This window comes from Benincasa hispida, chromosome 4, assembly GCF_009727055.1.
Source record: "Benincasa hispida cultivar B227 chromosome 4, ASM972705v1, whole genome shotgun sequence".
Classification (NCBI taxonomy): Eukaryota; Viridiplantae; Streptophyta; class Magnoliopsida; order Cucurbitales; family Cucurbitaceae; genus Benincasa; species Benincasa hispida.
Genome location: NC_052352.1, coordinates 25,306,541 through 25,320,331, shown reverse-complemented (window position 1 = coordinate 25,320,331; position 13,791 = coordinate 25,306,541). Strand labels below are relative to the sequence as shown.

At 30.8% G+C, this 13,791-nt stretch overlaps 1 protein-coding gene across 3 annotated transcripts; it reads left to right on the top strand.

Moving 5' to 3' along the window:
* Positions 1-8,806: 8,806 nt before the first annotated feature.
* Positions 8,807-13,552, top strand: LOC120075331 (probable boron transporter 6). 3 transcript variants are annotated; one of them, XM_039028629.1, is made up of 14 exons: positions 8,807-9,034; positions 9,763-9,859; positions 9,976-10,058; positions 10,172-10,364; positions 10,460-10,598; positions 10,674-10,839; positions 10,929-11,095; positions 11,263-11,436; positions 11,540-11,635; positions 11,729-11,845; positions 11,932-12,236; positions 12,543-12,822; positions 12,927-13,064; positions 13,162-13,552. In XM_039028629.1, exons 2-14 carry the CDS (start codon positions 9,765-9,767, stop codon positions 13,192-13,194), a joined length of 1,986 nt encoding a protein of 661 aa, XP_038884557.1. In that variant the 5' UTR covers positions 8,807-9,034; positions 9,763-9,764; the 3' UTR covers positions 13,195-13,552. The 3 variants fall into 3 exon arrangements, with proteins under 3 accessions (XP_038884557.1, XP_038884556.1, XP_038884558.1); XM_039028628.1 differs by lacking the exon at positions 8,807-9,034 and having other exon boundaries at positions 9,669-9,859; XM_039028630.1 differs by lacking the exon at positions 8,807-9,034 and having other exon boundaries at positions 9,669-9,859; positions 12,927-13,034; positions 13,162-13,551.
* The last annotated feature ends 239 nt before the right edge of the window (positions 13,553-13,791 follow it).

Sequence of the window (13,791 nt, the reverse complement as noted above, 5' to 3'; positions counted from 1 at the left end):
CAATGCACAACCTTTTTGCTCTAATAGTCAAGGCATTTGAACACCAAGATTGAAATTGGTCCAGTTCCTTGATGACAAGTTGACAAATTAGTTTATTTGCAAAGAAAAAACATCGTAACAAAAGATAACATAATACTCCTCCCTAGAGAAAACGAATATAACTTAATATCCAATTATTTAGCAAGGCTCACAAACAAAAATATCAATATCATAACTATGAAGTGAAGATAGAAGTTGATCACTTTAGACTTAATTGCTAGTTATCTACTAACATTATTCATATTCACAATATAAGAAAAATTAATCTTTAACATTCACAATAATACGAATGGAAAAAGTCTATAGATTTTTATGCATGTCCAATAAGAATTTATATGAGCAAATAGAGAAGAGTGTGATGTTAGAGAATAAGATTTTAGAAATGAACACATACTCCTACCATATCTTGTATAGTTTCTATAAAAATTAAGAAAGATACTCACAAATACTCTTTGCTTCAACTCACTCTCCACTATTTAGTTTTGGAGCTTTAACATCAACCATTTTGTATTTACATATTCAGTTTCGAAAACTGTTCATCTTTAACCTAGCAACAAAAAGAAGAAAAATTAAACAACCGAATTGACTGATTTCCATTTTCGTTTCTTGAATTTTATTTGTTTGGTCTTTAATCTCCACTTCATGGACACAAGAAAAAGAAAGGGAAAACGTAAATAAGAACAAATAGATTCAAAAAAGGAAAAAAAATAGACCTTTCTTCACCCATGACAACTAGAAAATGGAAATCAATTGAAATCAAAATGAAAGATTGCACTTACTGTAGATAGTCATGATACTGGATTTGAAGAAGAACAATACGAACAAAGAGATGAAAGAATCCCCTCCCCCTCTCTAAAATAAAAAATAAAATAAGCTTAATCTGAAAAATAAGAGTTGAAATCAAATAAAAGGGGGAATGAACGGACCAAAAATGGAAGATCCCCTAGATTGAACATAATAAAATCAGAGAGCTCACGCGACTAGCTCCGTACAACCAACGATAGCCCACCTGAAATCGAACAACGCCAAGCTCACCTGAAACCTGAAGGCAACAGTGAAGACAAACCCACCTGAAGGCAAACGGCCGACCAGCAGCTACTGAGAAAGGAGAGAGTTTGTTTGGGTAGGTGAGACCAGCCGATCGAGGGTTTGAGTTTGAATTTTGGTAAAGTGAGAGAGTTGAGAGAAATGTGATATTTTACACGCGTGTGAGAGGGAAATGAAAATTCTAATAAAATAAAAATAATAAATAAATAATGGGAGGCCTTCAATGTCGGTTTTACACAGACATTGTAGGCCATCTTCAATGTCGGTTTAAAACCTTAATTGAAGATCCGTTTTTTCAACCAACATAATACATCCGATAATACTATTTTCAACCGACATTGAAGCCCGAATTTCTTCTAGTGAAGGTAGTTATCACATAAATATATATTAAATTATTTATTAAAATAAATTATTTTATTTTATTTAAAAAATAATTTTATGGAGGGAGTTGTAATCATAATACTTGGAAAATTTTCCGTCTCATATATTTCAGATGCATCATTCACTATACAATATACATACTTAACTACCTTTTTTCCCATTAATGGTAATACACATCTTAATTCATAATAAAAAAGACTTAAACTTAATTAATTAATAAAAGAAGTTGAAGGGTTTACAATACACCTACCGCCGGCGAGGCAATGGCAAACACTGCTATAATCGCTGGCGAGTGATAATGAATGGAATGCTTTTGGCATTTGAGTGAATCAGTTTAAGATTCGACACTTTATGATATATGAAAACAATGTTATTCTCGGACTTTGTGGATTTCAGTTTTCGCATCTTTTAAGATTTATTACCAAATAAACCAATTACCAATTAATTAGTCATTCATTCTACCGTTCGACCGTGAGTTTCTTTTCGGTGTGTTTTTTATTTCCTGTCGCAACACAGATTTCTTTTCCCTTTTTTCTAATTCTTTTACCACTTTACCAAAATCAAGGGCTGAAACACATGCCCAATGAAAATATAAACCCACAACTAATATGAAATTTATTCTCTAATACTTAGTAAAAATTATCTTAAATCTATATTAAATAGACTGATATTAGAATCATTCAATTAGAATTTCCATTAAATCCTAATTAACTAAGAATGAACTTCAACCCATTAAATCTATATTCAATTAGGAATATAGGATCTTAATTAATTAGATCATATAATAGGTCTCGATCAAGTAAAATGACCTAATGTGATAAAATATTGATCAATATATATAATCCACACTTTAATTATACGTATTATTATTTTAAATACGTCTAATCTGACTACCCTAATTTTCTAATTAAATATCATACATAAAAAAGTTTACCCATCAATTTATATAAATGGTGTATAAATTATATCACTTATGCTTCCAAATTATACATATCGGCTATCACGTCACAAATTTTATCAATCATTTTAACACAAAAACTCAAAGTGTATTTTTGTATTCATTTGAAAGTTTAATGGCATTATTGAACTTATTATCTTTCTTCCAAAATTGGATTTCTCGATGTAATTTATGGTAAATACAAAATAACATTTTTTAGATGTTAAATAATTAAGTTGGAACTCTTAAAATTATGAGCCAATCTATGACCATATGTCTGAGATTGAAATATTACGTTGAAATATGAAAAAAAAATCGTCTATAAAACGAAAGATTATTTTCAAATAAAGAAAAATGAGTCAAATTATTTATAAATATAGTAAAATGTCACTATCTATTCATAAATGATAGATGTCTATCTCGGTCTATCAGTGATAAACAGTGACATTTTGTTATAATTCAAAATGTTTTTTTTTGCAGTTTTACCATTTAATATATAATTATATGGTTAAATTACAAATTTGGTCCATATGATTAGGAGAAAATTAGAATTTAGTCCCCTTTAATTTTAAATGTTAAAATTTAGTCCCCTTTAATTTCAAATGTTAGAATTTAATTCTTATCGTGGGATAATTTCTCATAAATAACCTCTATAGTTTAATAAAAATCTGCATATAAATTATTTATGGAGATTTTATTAAACTATAGAAACTAGATTCTAATTATAAACTATACATGTCAAATTATATCTTTTTCCAAATCATATTAAATATTTTGGACTAAAATCACTTTTGTCATTTTCAAAATAAATAAAAAAAAATTATTAATCATTTAAAATCAATTTTAATAATTCAAAAAAATGCATTTGAAAGTGTAATATTACCCATTAAACTAATTTTAAATATTTAAATATATGTTTCAATATAATTCTAAAGATGTTAACTATTTCAAAATCATTCTAGGAGGAAATTTATTTAACATAATTTTATTTTAATGCGAACAAAAATCAGGAATTTGGAGATTACAGTCACGTGAATGATGTGAGCACTCACCTGGCGCCAAGTGGCGGGCCACCAGTGGTTGTGAACACACTCACCCAAAAATCCTCACCAGTCCAATAATTCCTTATTCTCAATAAAATAAAAATTATAATAAATTCTCCATGAAAATAGCGCATCAACAACATTCCGTACAAGTATAAGCTTAATTTTTTTTTTATTATTATTATTTTTTTTTTGGAAAAAGAGCATGGATGTTGGATATTTGAAACTACAAAATATGCCAAAAATAGCGCATCTATTCTAGGTTCTTCCATACATGTGTAACATTTAGAGAATATAAAAATATAACAACTCAAAATTACATTAATTTTTAAAATCAACCGATTAAGATAATATGTTATTCCGTTATAAATTTATGAAAAAGAATAAAAAAAAAGTATTAATTTAAACTTTTAAATAAGTTATCTAGTAAATTTGTAATTAACTTGAACGTAGTTTAACTAGCATGAATCATGTATTATCAACTTTAAGATTGGAAATTTAATTATCTCATCCTACATTTGACAATTCTCCATATTGTATCAATTTGGATTCTAAATTTTCAGTTTATAGAGCATCTACATTAATATTAATTTTTTTTGTTAATTCAACCGCTAACGTTAACTCGAAGAAGGATGATAAAAATGATAATTTGTTGATTTCAATGAAGTAACCTTTGCACACAAATAACTAACTCGTACCCAAACTAGCAACTAACTTTTCCGAAATTCACACATAACAAGAACTCTAGTGTTGTCCTTTTTATTTTAAATGTGATCAATTCCATATTTTCTAAATTTTTTCTCTTGAGAAATATGGTTTTTAATTCATTAAACACTAGATAACTTACTTCAACTATATTTTAAAATTTATAAGATGATTTTTAAAGATCCTTATAACTATACATGCTTATAAGAGGATTAAAATTACAAATACTTTTTAAAATTTAAGATTAAGACCATAACAATTATCTATATTTGAAGTAAAGAGGAATTCAAGTGTGTAAAGTAAAATTTGATACAACTTGATAAGTTTTGAGTTAAAATTAATATTTTTTTTCAAAATTGCAAATCGATTTGCTATGAAATAAATCGAATATGATCAACAACACAGATTATTAAAAAGAAAAAAAATTAGAATAATGTAAAAAAAAAAGGGGGGAAATACCTTTTTAGTCCCCAAGTTTTTTGGAATAGGTACATTTTGTCCCTGAAATTTCAAATTGGTAATTTTAGTTCTTAAGTTTTCAATAATAGGTTTAAAAGGTCTTCTTTGTTAATATAACTGCTTAAATTAACATATTTGTCTAAGTAAATTATTTAAATGTTGATGTGTTTATTGACTAAGTTAATGATTTGAAATTAATTTTGTCTTGTGAAGTTATTTCACGAGACGAAATACAGAAATGACGTGAAGTTTAGTTCGTTTAGTTCATTTCTCGTGAATTTGTCTCGTGAAGTAACTTCACGAAACAAAAGACAAAAATGACGTGAAGTTGAGCTCATTTTTCGTGAAGTTGAGCTCATTTCTCGTGAAGTTCGCTCATGAAATAACTTCACAAGACGAAAGACAGAAATGATGTGAAGTTGAGTTCATTTCTCGTAAAATTCGTCTCGTAAAATTATTTTACGGGACGAACTTAAATCCAAATCATCAACTTAGTCAGCAAACCACGTCAACATTTAAATAATCTACTTGAATAGATCTGTTAATTTAAATAGTTCTATTAATGAAAGACTTTTTAAACATATTATTGAAAACTTGAGAACTAAAATGACTAATTTAAATTTTAGGGATCAAACATACTCATTTAAGAAAATTTGGATACTAAAAAAAATTAAAAAAAAAAAAAAGGAAGAAAAAGGGAATGACAATTGACAAATCTAAGTTTGGTATGGTTTATTATTATTGAATTCCAGGTTCAATTGATTTGGAATTTGGAATGTCGGTGTTTGACCGTGGGCTGAGACGACAGGTCTCCCACGTGTCGGTGTGGAGCGAGGGATCGCCGGCGGATACACGACTCCTGCTTAGCTGTCATGGATGAAGCCAAAAGTTGCACCTGGACCCCGCAAATAATAAAAACGCGGAGAAAATCATTGGTTCCACATTTATGACATTCCACCCGAATTCCATCTCCTAAGGCGCGGCTTCACGGTCTTACTATGAGTCTCAGCTCTGTGTGTGTGTTTTTTTTTTCAGACAAATAACAACTATACCTCCTAAGGGTCATGTCCATTATAACTTATACAATTTTATAAATACTACTTCTACTTATTATTATTTTTTATTTATCATCAAATTTTAAAGTGTTTTAAAAAATCAAACCAGAATTTAAAAATTAAAGTCTCGTTTGATCACCATTTCGTTTTTTATTTTTGGTCTTCAAAAATTAAAAATGTTTCTTTTCCATTAATTATAATAATTTGCATTTTTCTTAAATATAATGGTTGGATTCTTAACCAAAATTTTTAAGTTTTCAAAATTTAGCTTTGTTTTTTGTACCATTGGTAAAAAATATATAACAAATAAAGAGTTTTGGAGGTCAAAGTAGTGTTTATAGACCTAATTTTTAAAAACAAAAAAAAAAATTAAAATCAAATAATTACCAAATAAGACTTAATAATTTTTTGAAAGATTGTTCTATTTTTGAAGATTGGTTTGAGGATTTAAGTTTGTAATTACAAAAGTTGATAATCATGGTATATATGTTGTAAGAAAATCAAATGTGTTGGCAATCAGATCTCCTTCGCTCACAAATGTATCGTCCAAAATCTCGAGATACTGACAATTTTCTTTTAGAGCACGCGCTTCATTATGCCTTTTTTGGTACTCTCTAGGCTTTGATCTCTGTCTTGGGAAACCCCTCACCAAAATGGTTAACAGAACCAAGCCTAAACTTTCTATTTTGGTCTTATATGTCCTTGATATATTCATTTTTTTTAAAAATAAACCAATTGATAATTTGTCCACTAAATATATAAATGAATTTTATGACAAATATAGTCTTTTTTTTTTTAATGTTTTAACCGATACATGAATTTAAAAATAATGTCGAATATGTCAATGAACAATTAGATACAAAATATTAAAATACAGGAATCAAAATTAAAAGTTCAAAAAGTTTCATGAATGTAACATACATAAATTGAAAGTTTAAGGAGTAATGAGACATTATTTAAAATTTAGGGATATAATGAACACAAAATTAAAAGTTCAGATATCTATTAGATACTTTTGAAAATTCAATTATCAAATAAATAGATAAACTTGAAAATTGTAACTTAACTTTTTAAAATTTAATGTCTATTATGATCTAGAACTTTTAATTTGTATCTAAGATGTTTATGATTTTTTTAAAATGTTTAATTTTTTTGTCGATCTCCTTGACCCAAAATTGAGAATACAAGGATCTATTAACACATAAATTTAGAGGTTAAAGATCTAATTGACCTAATTAGATGCAATAGACATTTATAGAATTAAAAAAAACCAATAAAACATAGACATGAAAGTTGTTGATAGTCTAAACTTTTTAAGAAAAATGTTACAATAGTCCTATAACTTAAGAATATTATAATAGGACATTGAATTTTTAGGGTTATGCTCATCAAGCTATTATCTTTTTAAGTAGCTTTGCAAATGAACTTTCAATTTTTTATTTTTATTTATTTAGTTTTTGATGGATTATTGCTATTGATTTTTTAGGCAAAGATATTGATTTCATAAGATTGTTGTACTTCCTATCAAACATTTAAATATATTTACAATCAACCAATTGAATTTAGCTCCATTATAATTAGTTTGATCTTTTTTAGAAGTTGAAAGTTTCGATCCCTATCCTTCAATAACACAAATTCAATTCTCTCACATATTCATAATAATTGTTGAATAAATTTTAATATTTAAATTAAAAAAAAAAACCTTGTTACAATACGTTAAGTAATTTAATACTAAATTGTTAGGATTTAAATATAATGATTATATACATTGTTACAATTATTTTTACGTTGATATTTAGGATAATTATTTAATAAACGATTTTGTTTACCTTAAATTATTTGATAAAAAGATTTTGAAAAGATAATTGTTACAAACACTAGGTAGAAAATAAAGGATGTCCGATTTTAATGAAAAAAATTAAGTGTGATTTTGCAGGTAAATTAGAAAGTGATTTTATATAAATTGATGGTTTGTTCCCATTCACTCTTGTTTTGAGATCCACTAATCAAATAAATTCAACAAATATACCCTATTGGAAAATCCATTTTTTTAAAATTGCTTTGAGTGAACCCAGGCTTTAAATTTGAAACTTTAAATTGCAAAACTGCATTTAAAAAAAAATTAAAACTTTGCTACATATTCTATTCCTTATTATATAATTCATTTTATTTTTGTTAAAATTAAATTACCATGATGAATTTTTCAAATTTCATTAACTAAACGCATTCTAAATAAACCATTGGTTAAAACATATTTTTTACTTGAACTTTGTAACAATGAAGTCTTTAATTTTTAGTTGATAATATTTTATCTTTATATTTTCAAATTTATAACTGTTTAGATTTTAAATTTTAATAAATAACAATTTAGTTCTCGTACTTTATAATTTATAACGATTTAGTTCATATATAAAAACTAAGTCACAACATAATATAAATATTGACACTTTTACAAGTGTTTAATTTTAAAAATAAGATATTTTGGTAAAAACAATGAAATATTTGACAATCACTCATAATGACTTAATTTTGACGAAAATTCTCATGATAGAGACGAAATCATATGGACTAAATTGTTACTTTCATAAAAATAAAAAATGAAAAACTAAGACTTCATTTGATAGTCATTTTATTTTTTTATTTTTATTTTTAAAAATTTGTTTTTTTTTTTTAAAAAAAAAAAATTGGCTGATCATGATGATCAAACGGGATTTAGATAATAATAATAAAAAAAAGTCTTGACAACCGCATGTGTTTTTTAACCCAATTGGTTTGACCAAAACACCCTAAAAGAAACCAACCCTAATTTAAACAAAAAGGAAAAGGAAAGACAACCATTAGATTTCAAAGAAAGGCCCGTGATTTACGGCTGTGATTTTACGAGTTCCAGGTGATCTCGTAGTCATAGATCTAGTGGAGAATAAACGCTTTGTTTTAATTTTCCTCGTCAGACGAGAAACGAAATCCAGATCATCACATAAAATAGAGCCGAAACAACCGGGCCGAAGTAACGAAATTTCTCGCGCCGAGTAATTGGGTTTGCGGTCATCGCTAAAACCCCGAGCCAAACGCTCGAAGATCTGCCCTTTACCGCATTTCTCTCGCCAGGGAGAGGAAACTGAAAAATAAAAATAACCCAGAAATCAACCAATCAACCATTAAAATTTTTTATTTTATTTTTTAATAATTTATTTTCCTTTTTTGAATCTAAAAAAAAATAAAATAAGTCACTCACCATTTGTTGGCTCTCCCCGCCTCCACCTTCGCCGGTGATTCTTTCGGCTGGTAACTCCGGTGTTCAGCCTCGGACGGACAATACTGATAGAAGCAGCCTTTACTTTTTCTCTGCCATATTCACCGGCCTTGAGGTGATTCTTCGTTTATCCGATTACTGAAACGCTCTCTGTTAGGTCATTCGCTTCTTCGTTAACTCTGCATGGCAATGCCGCATTGTTCTGTTGATTCTCTACAATGTTAGAACATGAGAATACGATCGTATTATCGAGTTCTATTTAGAACCATTGATGAACATTCAACATGCGTAATGTTTGTTGAGATGTGGTTCTTGATTTATTATGCCTGTTCGTTTACCTTTTTGGAAAAGGTTATTTAATTCTAATCGATGACAGTTCATCGTATGAGATTAGTGTTTTGACGCTACCGAGAGAGATTCATTTGATTGTTTTAATTAGTCAAATCTTTGTATTAATCATGCTTTTTGTTGGTATTATATCTACGTTGGAGAGTTATGCTTGCTTCTTTCTCTGTTGCTAATTAATGAATTTCTAACCACTATCACATGCATACCAATACTCTGTCATTCAAAGAATGTGGTAAGTTTGAAACGTTTCCTTTGTTTCTTTCTCCGTTGTCTCGTGAGAATCTTACGCGGTATTGGAAATCACATAGCCTTTGTTTTTATTCTATCTTCTCCGTCCTTTTGCATCTTCAGGGGCTATATATACATACTTATATATATGAGTGTGTGTGTTTGCGCGTTCAAATTCAATGGCTGTTTCTTGTAATGTGAAGATAAATTAAGCAGTTGCATTGTTAGGTGAATTTTAATTTTCGTAGTTGCTTTGATTGGCTACAGTGATGGGGGCTCCGTTCGAGGGAATAGTAAACGATTTGAAGGGAAGGGCAGCGTGCTATAAACAGGATTGGATATGTGCACTATGTTCAGGCGTCAGGTTCTTTTTTCCCGTCATTAAAATGCCAATTCAAGAACTAATTTTATACAGGGTCTTGAATCATCTCCTACAATGTTCTAATCTACTTGATGTTATTTCTTTTTTGCATTTCCCAGGATTTTAGCTCCGACCATGTACATTTTCTTCGCCTCAGCTCTTCCTGTTATTGCCTTTGGAGAGCAACTTAGTAGGGATACAGGTGCATCTTTATCTTTGGAATGCTGATAAAATGCCATTAGTCTTTCGTTTTGTTTGTCTTTCATTTATATAAACTGGAAATGGGGTTCTTATTTCAATCTTAATTGTGTTTAGGTGGAAGATTGAGCACCGTGGAAACATTAGCCTCAACTGCGCTGTGTGGAATTATCCACTCAATATTTGGGGGACAGCCTTTGCTGATTTTAGGAGTGGCAGAACCAACAGTTATAATGTACATTTACTTGTACAGTTTCTGCCAAGGCCGGCCAGAGTTAGGAGGCGGGCTCTTTATAGCCTGGGCTGGATGGTAAGTGAATTAGTTTTCCAGATATTAGCTACCTTCTTCCCTTATCTTGGTGGAAATTTTGGGTTATAATTACTTTCCTCTTATGTCTATCTTAGGGTGTGCATTTGGACAGGATTGTTCCTGATTCTCCTTGCAATCTTTAATGCTTGCAACGTCATCACCAAATTTACAAGAGTTGCAGGGGAATTATTTGGCATGCTTATTGCTGTTCTTTTCTTTCAAGAGGCAATAAGGGTATATTATTGATCGACATTTATTACAAAAGGAGGAGATGGCTTGAGTGAGACTTACTAAATATCCTAATTGCAGGGACTGATCAGCGAATTCCAGATTCCCAAGTCAGAAAAGCCAGAGCTGCTGGAGTTCCAATTTGAATGGTTGTATACAAATGGGTTGCTTGCAGTAATTTTTTCGATGGGTGTACTCTTCACAGCCTTGAAAAGCAGAGGTGCAAGATCATGGAAATATGGAACTGGTACAAATTCGATTTAGGGAGCCAACATCTGCAAAATTTAAAGTTAAATTTGAGATCATTCTTACTTATTTGATATCTTGTTGTGGCAGGCTGGTTCCGGAGTTTCATTGCAGACTATGGGGTTCCGCTTATGGTCGTGTTCTGGACAGCACTGTCTTATGGGGTCCCCAGCAAGGTTCCACATGGAGTCCCAAGGAGACTCTTTTGTCCATTACCTTGGGAACCAGCCTCATTGTACCACTGGACTGTAGCGAAGGTGAGGTTTTTTAAGCTTCATTCCATTTCCTCTCAGCTGTCAAGTTATGAAAGCTCATAATCGTTTGGGTAAACAGAGCTTTATTTATTTATTTTGATCATAATCCAATCCATTTACTAATACCAACGACTGGAATTAAAAATCCGCTTCACATGATCGATTCGCAGGACATGGGGAAGGTTCCATTGACTTACATCTTAGCTGCTACTCTGCCAGCCGTGATGATAGCAGGCCTTTACTTCTTTGACCATAGTGTTGCAGCACAAATGGCGCAACAGAAAGAGTTTAACCTTCAAAATCCATCTGCATATCATTATGATGTCTTCTTGCTTGGGATTATGGTAAATATTTGTAACTTGATTTCTTTTACCTCATGTATTTATCCTTTTACCAAACCATGCTCTCTCGCCAGCGTCACAAACTGCCATGTTTTTGTTGTTACAGACTGTCATTTGTGGATTGCTTGGATTGCCTCCTTCTAATGGTGTCCTCCCACAGTCCCCAATGCACACCAAGAGTCTCGCAGTGCTTAAACGGCAGGTGTGTAAGCATTGGATGGCAACAAAACTCGCCAGTACTGTTCTATATTCAGACCATTCTAAGTGGATTCTTATACTTCTATATCAATTGCAGCTAATTCGAAGAAAAATGGTAAAGAGAGCAAAGGAATGTATCAAGCAGAAAGCAAGCAACTCTGAAATTTATGGAAAGATGCAAGCTGTGTTCATTGAAATGGATGCATCTCCAACTGTAACGCTCTATTCTAACCACGTACTCCCTTCTTTTATACTCCTAGAACGGGTTATCTCATGCCACCTTATTTGCTCTTTTTGCAGCCTAAAGAGCTAGAAACCTTGACAAAGGCAGTAATGAATGCTGATGAAGGTGATAAGAAGGGAAAATTCGACGCTGAGAAAAATATAGATCCTTATTTGCCTGTTCGTGTGAATGAGCAAAGAATGAGCAACTTGCTGCAGTCTTTCCTTGTTGCTGCATCAATATTTGCTATCCCTATAATGAAAATGATACCAACTTCAGTTCTTTGGGGATACTTTGCTTACATGGCCGTTGATAGTCTTCCAGGAAATCAGTTCTGGGAAAGAATGTTGTTGCTCTTCATTACACCCAGTCGGCGTTTCAAGTAAGTTTGCTTAAACTTATGACCTGTTTGGAAGGACTAGAGAAAAAAGTATTCTTCAAAAGGGTTTAAAATATATTTTAAAAGTGTTTCAAAAGCTATTTTTAGTAGTTACCAAACACTTCAATTTTTTCAATACGATTTATTTTCAAAATTAAACACTTGAAAAGTTAAACTAAACACACTGTTTCGAAGAAGGATTGCTAAGTTTCTGGCACTAGTTTCTAGTTTTCATGCTTTATAGTTTATTCAAATATAATTAGGACTCTACTATATGCTAATATTATGTTCCTTCTCTGTGTTCTACAGAGTCTTGGAGGGGTCTCATTTGTCTTTCGTTGAATCTGTGCCATTCAAGATCATTGCTTCGTTTACCCTCCTTCAGTTTGCATATTTCTTGCTGTGCTTTGGTGTAACATGGATACCTGTAGCTGGGATCTTGTTCCCACTGCCATTTTTCCTCCTCATTAGCATAAGAGAGCACGTGCTTCCCAAGTTCTTCCAGCATAGCCATCTTCAAGAGCTAGATGCTTCAGAGTATGAGGAGATTGCTGGTGCTGGACCTCGCCCCATTAATCTCACAGTGCCGGTTAGTTTAACTTTCTTTACTCTAGTGGATCTTAAGTTGCTTGAAATGCCCTCCCATCTCTCCAAGAAACTTATTCTAAATGTTTGCTTCTGATGTGTACATAGGAAAAGCAGCCACCTGATTCAATTGCGGAAGAGAGTAACGAAGAATACTACGATGCCGAAATATTAGACGAGATGACAACTCATAGAGGAGAATTAAAACTTAGAACTGTAAGTCTCAACGAAGAAAGATTCTTTCAGGTTGGAAACAAATGTCCAAGCCTACAACTATTTTACCACTTGTTTCATCATTTTGCTTACCTTTTTAACTCATTATTATCCAACATTTGAATTTCAGGTTCATCCTGAAGATGCCCTTCGAATACAATGAAAAGCAGTTGGAGGCAAATAGGATAATAAGAGAGTGTTTGATCAAGATCAATACAACGATGATTACGACAATCGGTTACGATCAATATAGGAGAGTATACGGACATTTTTCTTCTCATATAGTGGCTGATAACTCAAAGAAGACGTGGAGTTTTACATAAACCAATTCATTATATGAATACACATGAAAGAAAAGAAAATATCAGAAAAGATTTAAATCAAGGATTTAAAATGTATTCAATTTACAGTAGGAAAAGCTTTTAGAGAATCCATTTAGTCATATTCATTTATTTGATTATTTACAATGAAAAGAGTGGGGTAACTTTATTATTTGGCTTTTTAACTAAATATAATTATATGGTGATTATAGAATCTTATTTCGGATTTTACTGTAATGCTTTATTATGTTTGCTTGTGTTCTTAATTCCTCTGTTGGTTTGTGTTGAATTTATGAGATTATAGCCTTTTAGAAGTTAGAGCAATGATGGTATATATATATAATCAACAGCCTGCTTTCATTTCATCTGTGCTCTTTTTAACTTTTAAAGTTAAAATACAACTAAAATGTCAATTTCTATCCTTAAATCTTAGAACTGAA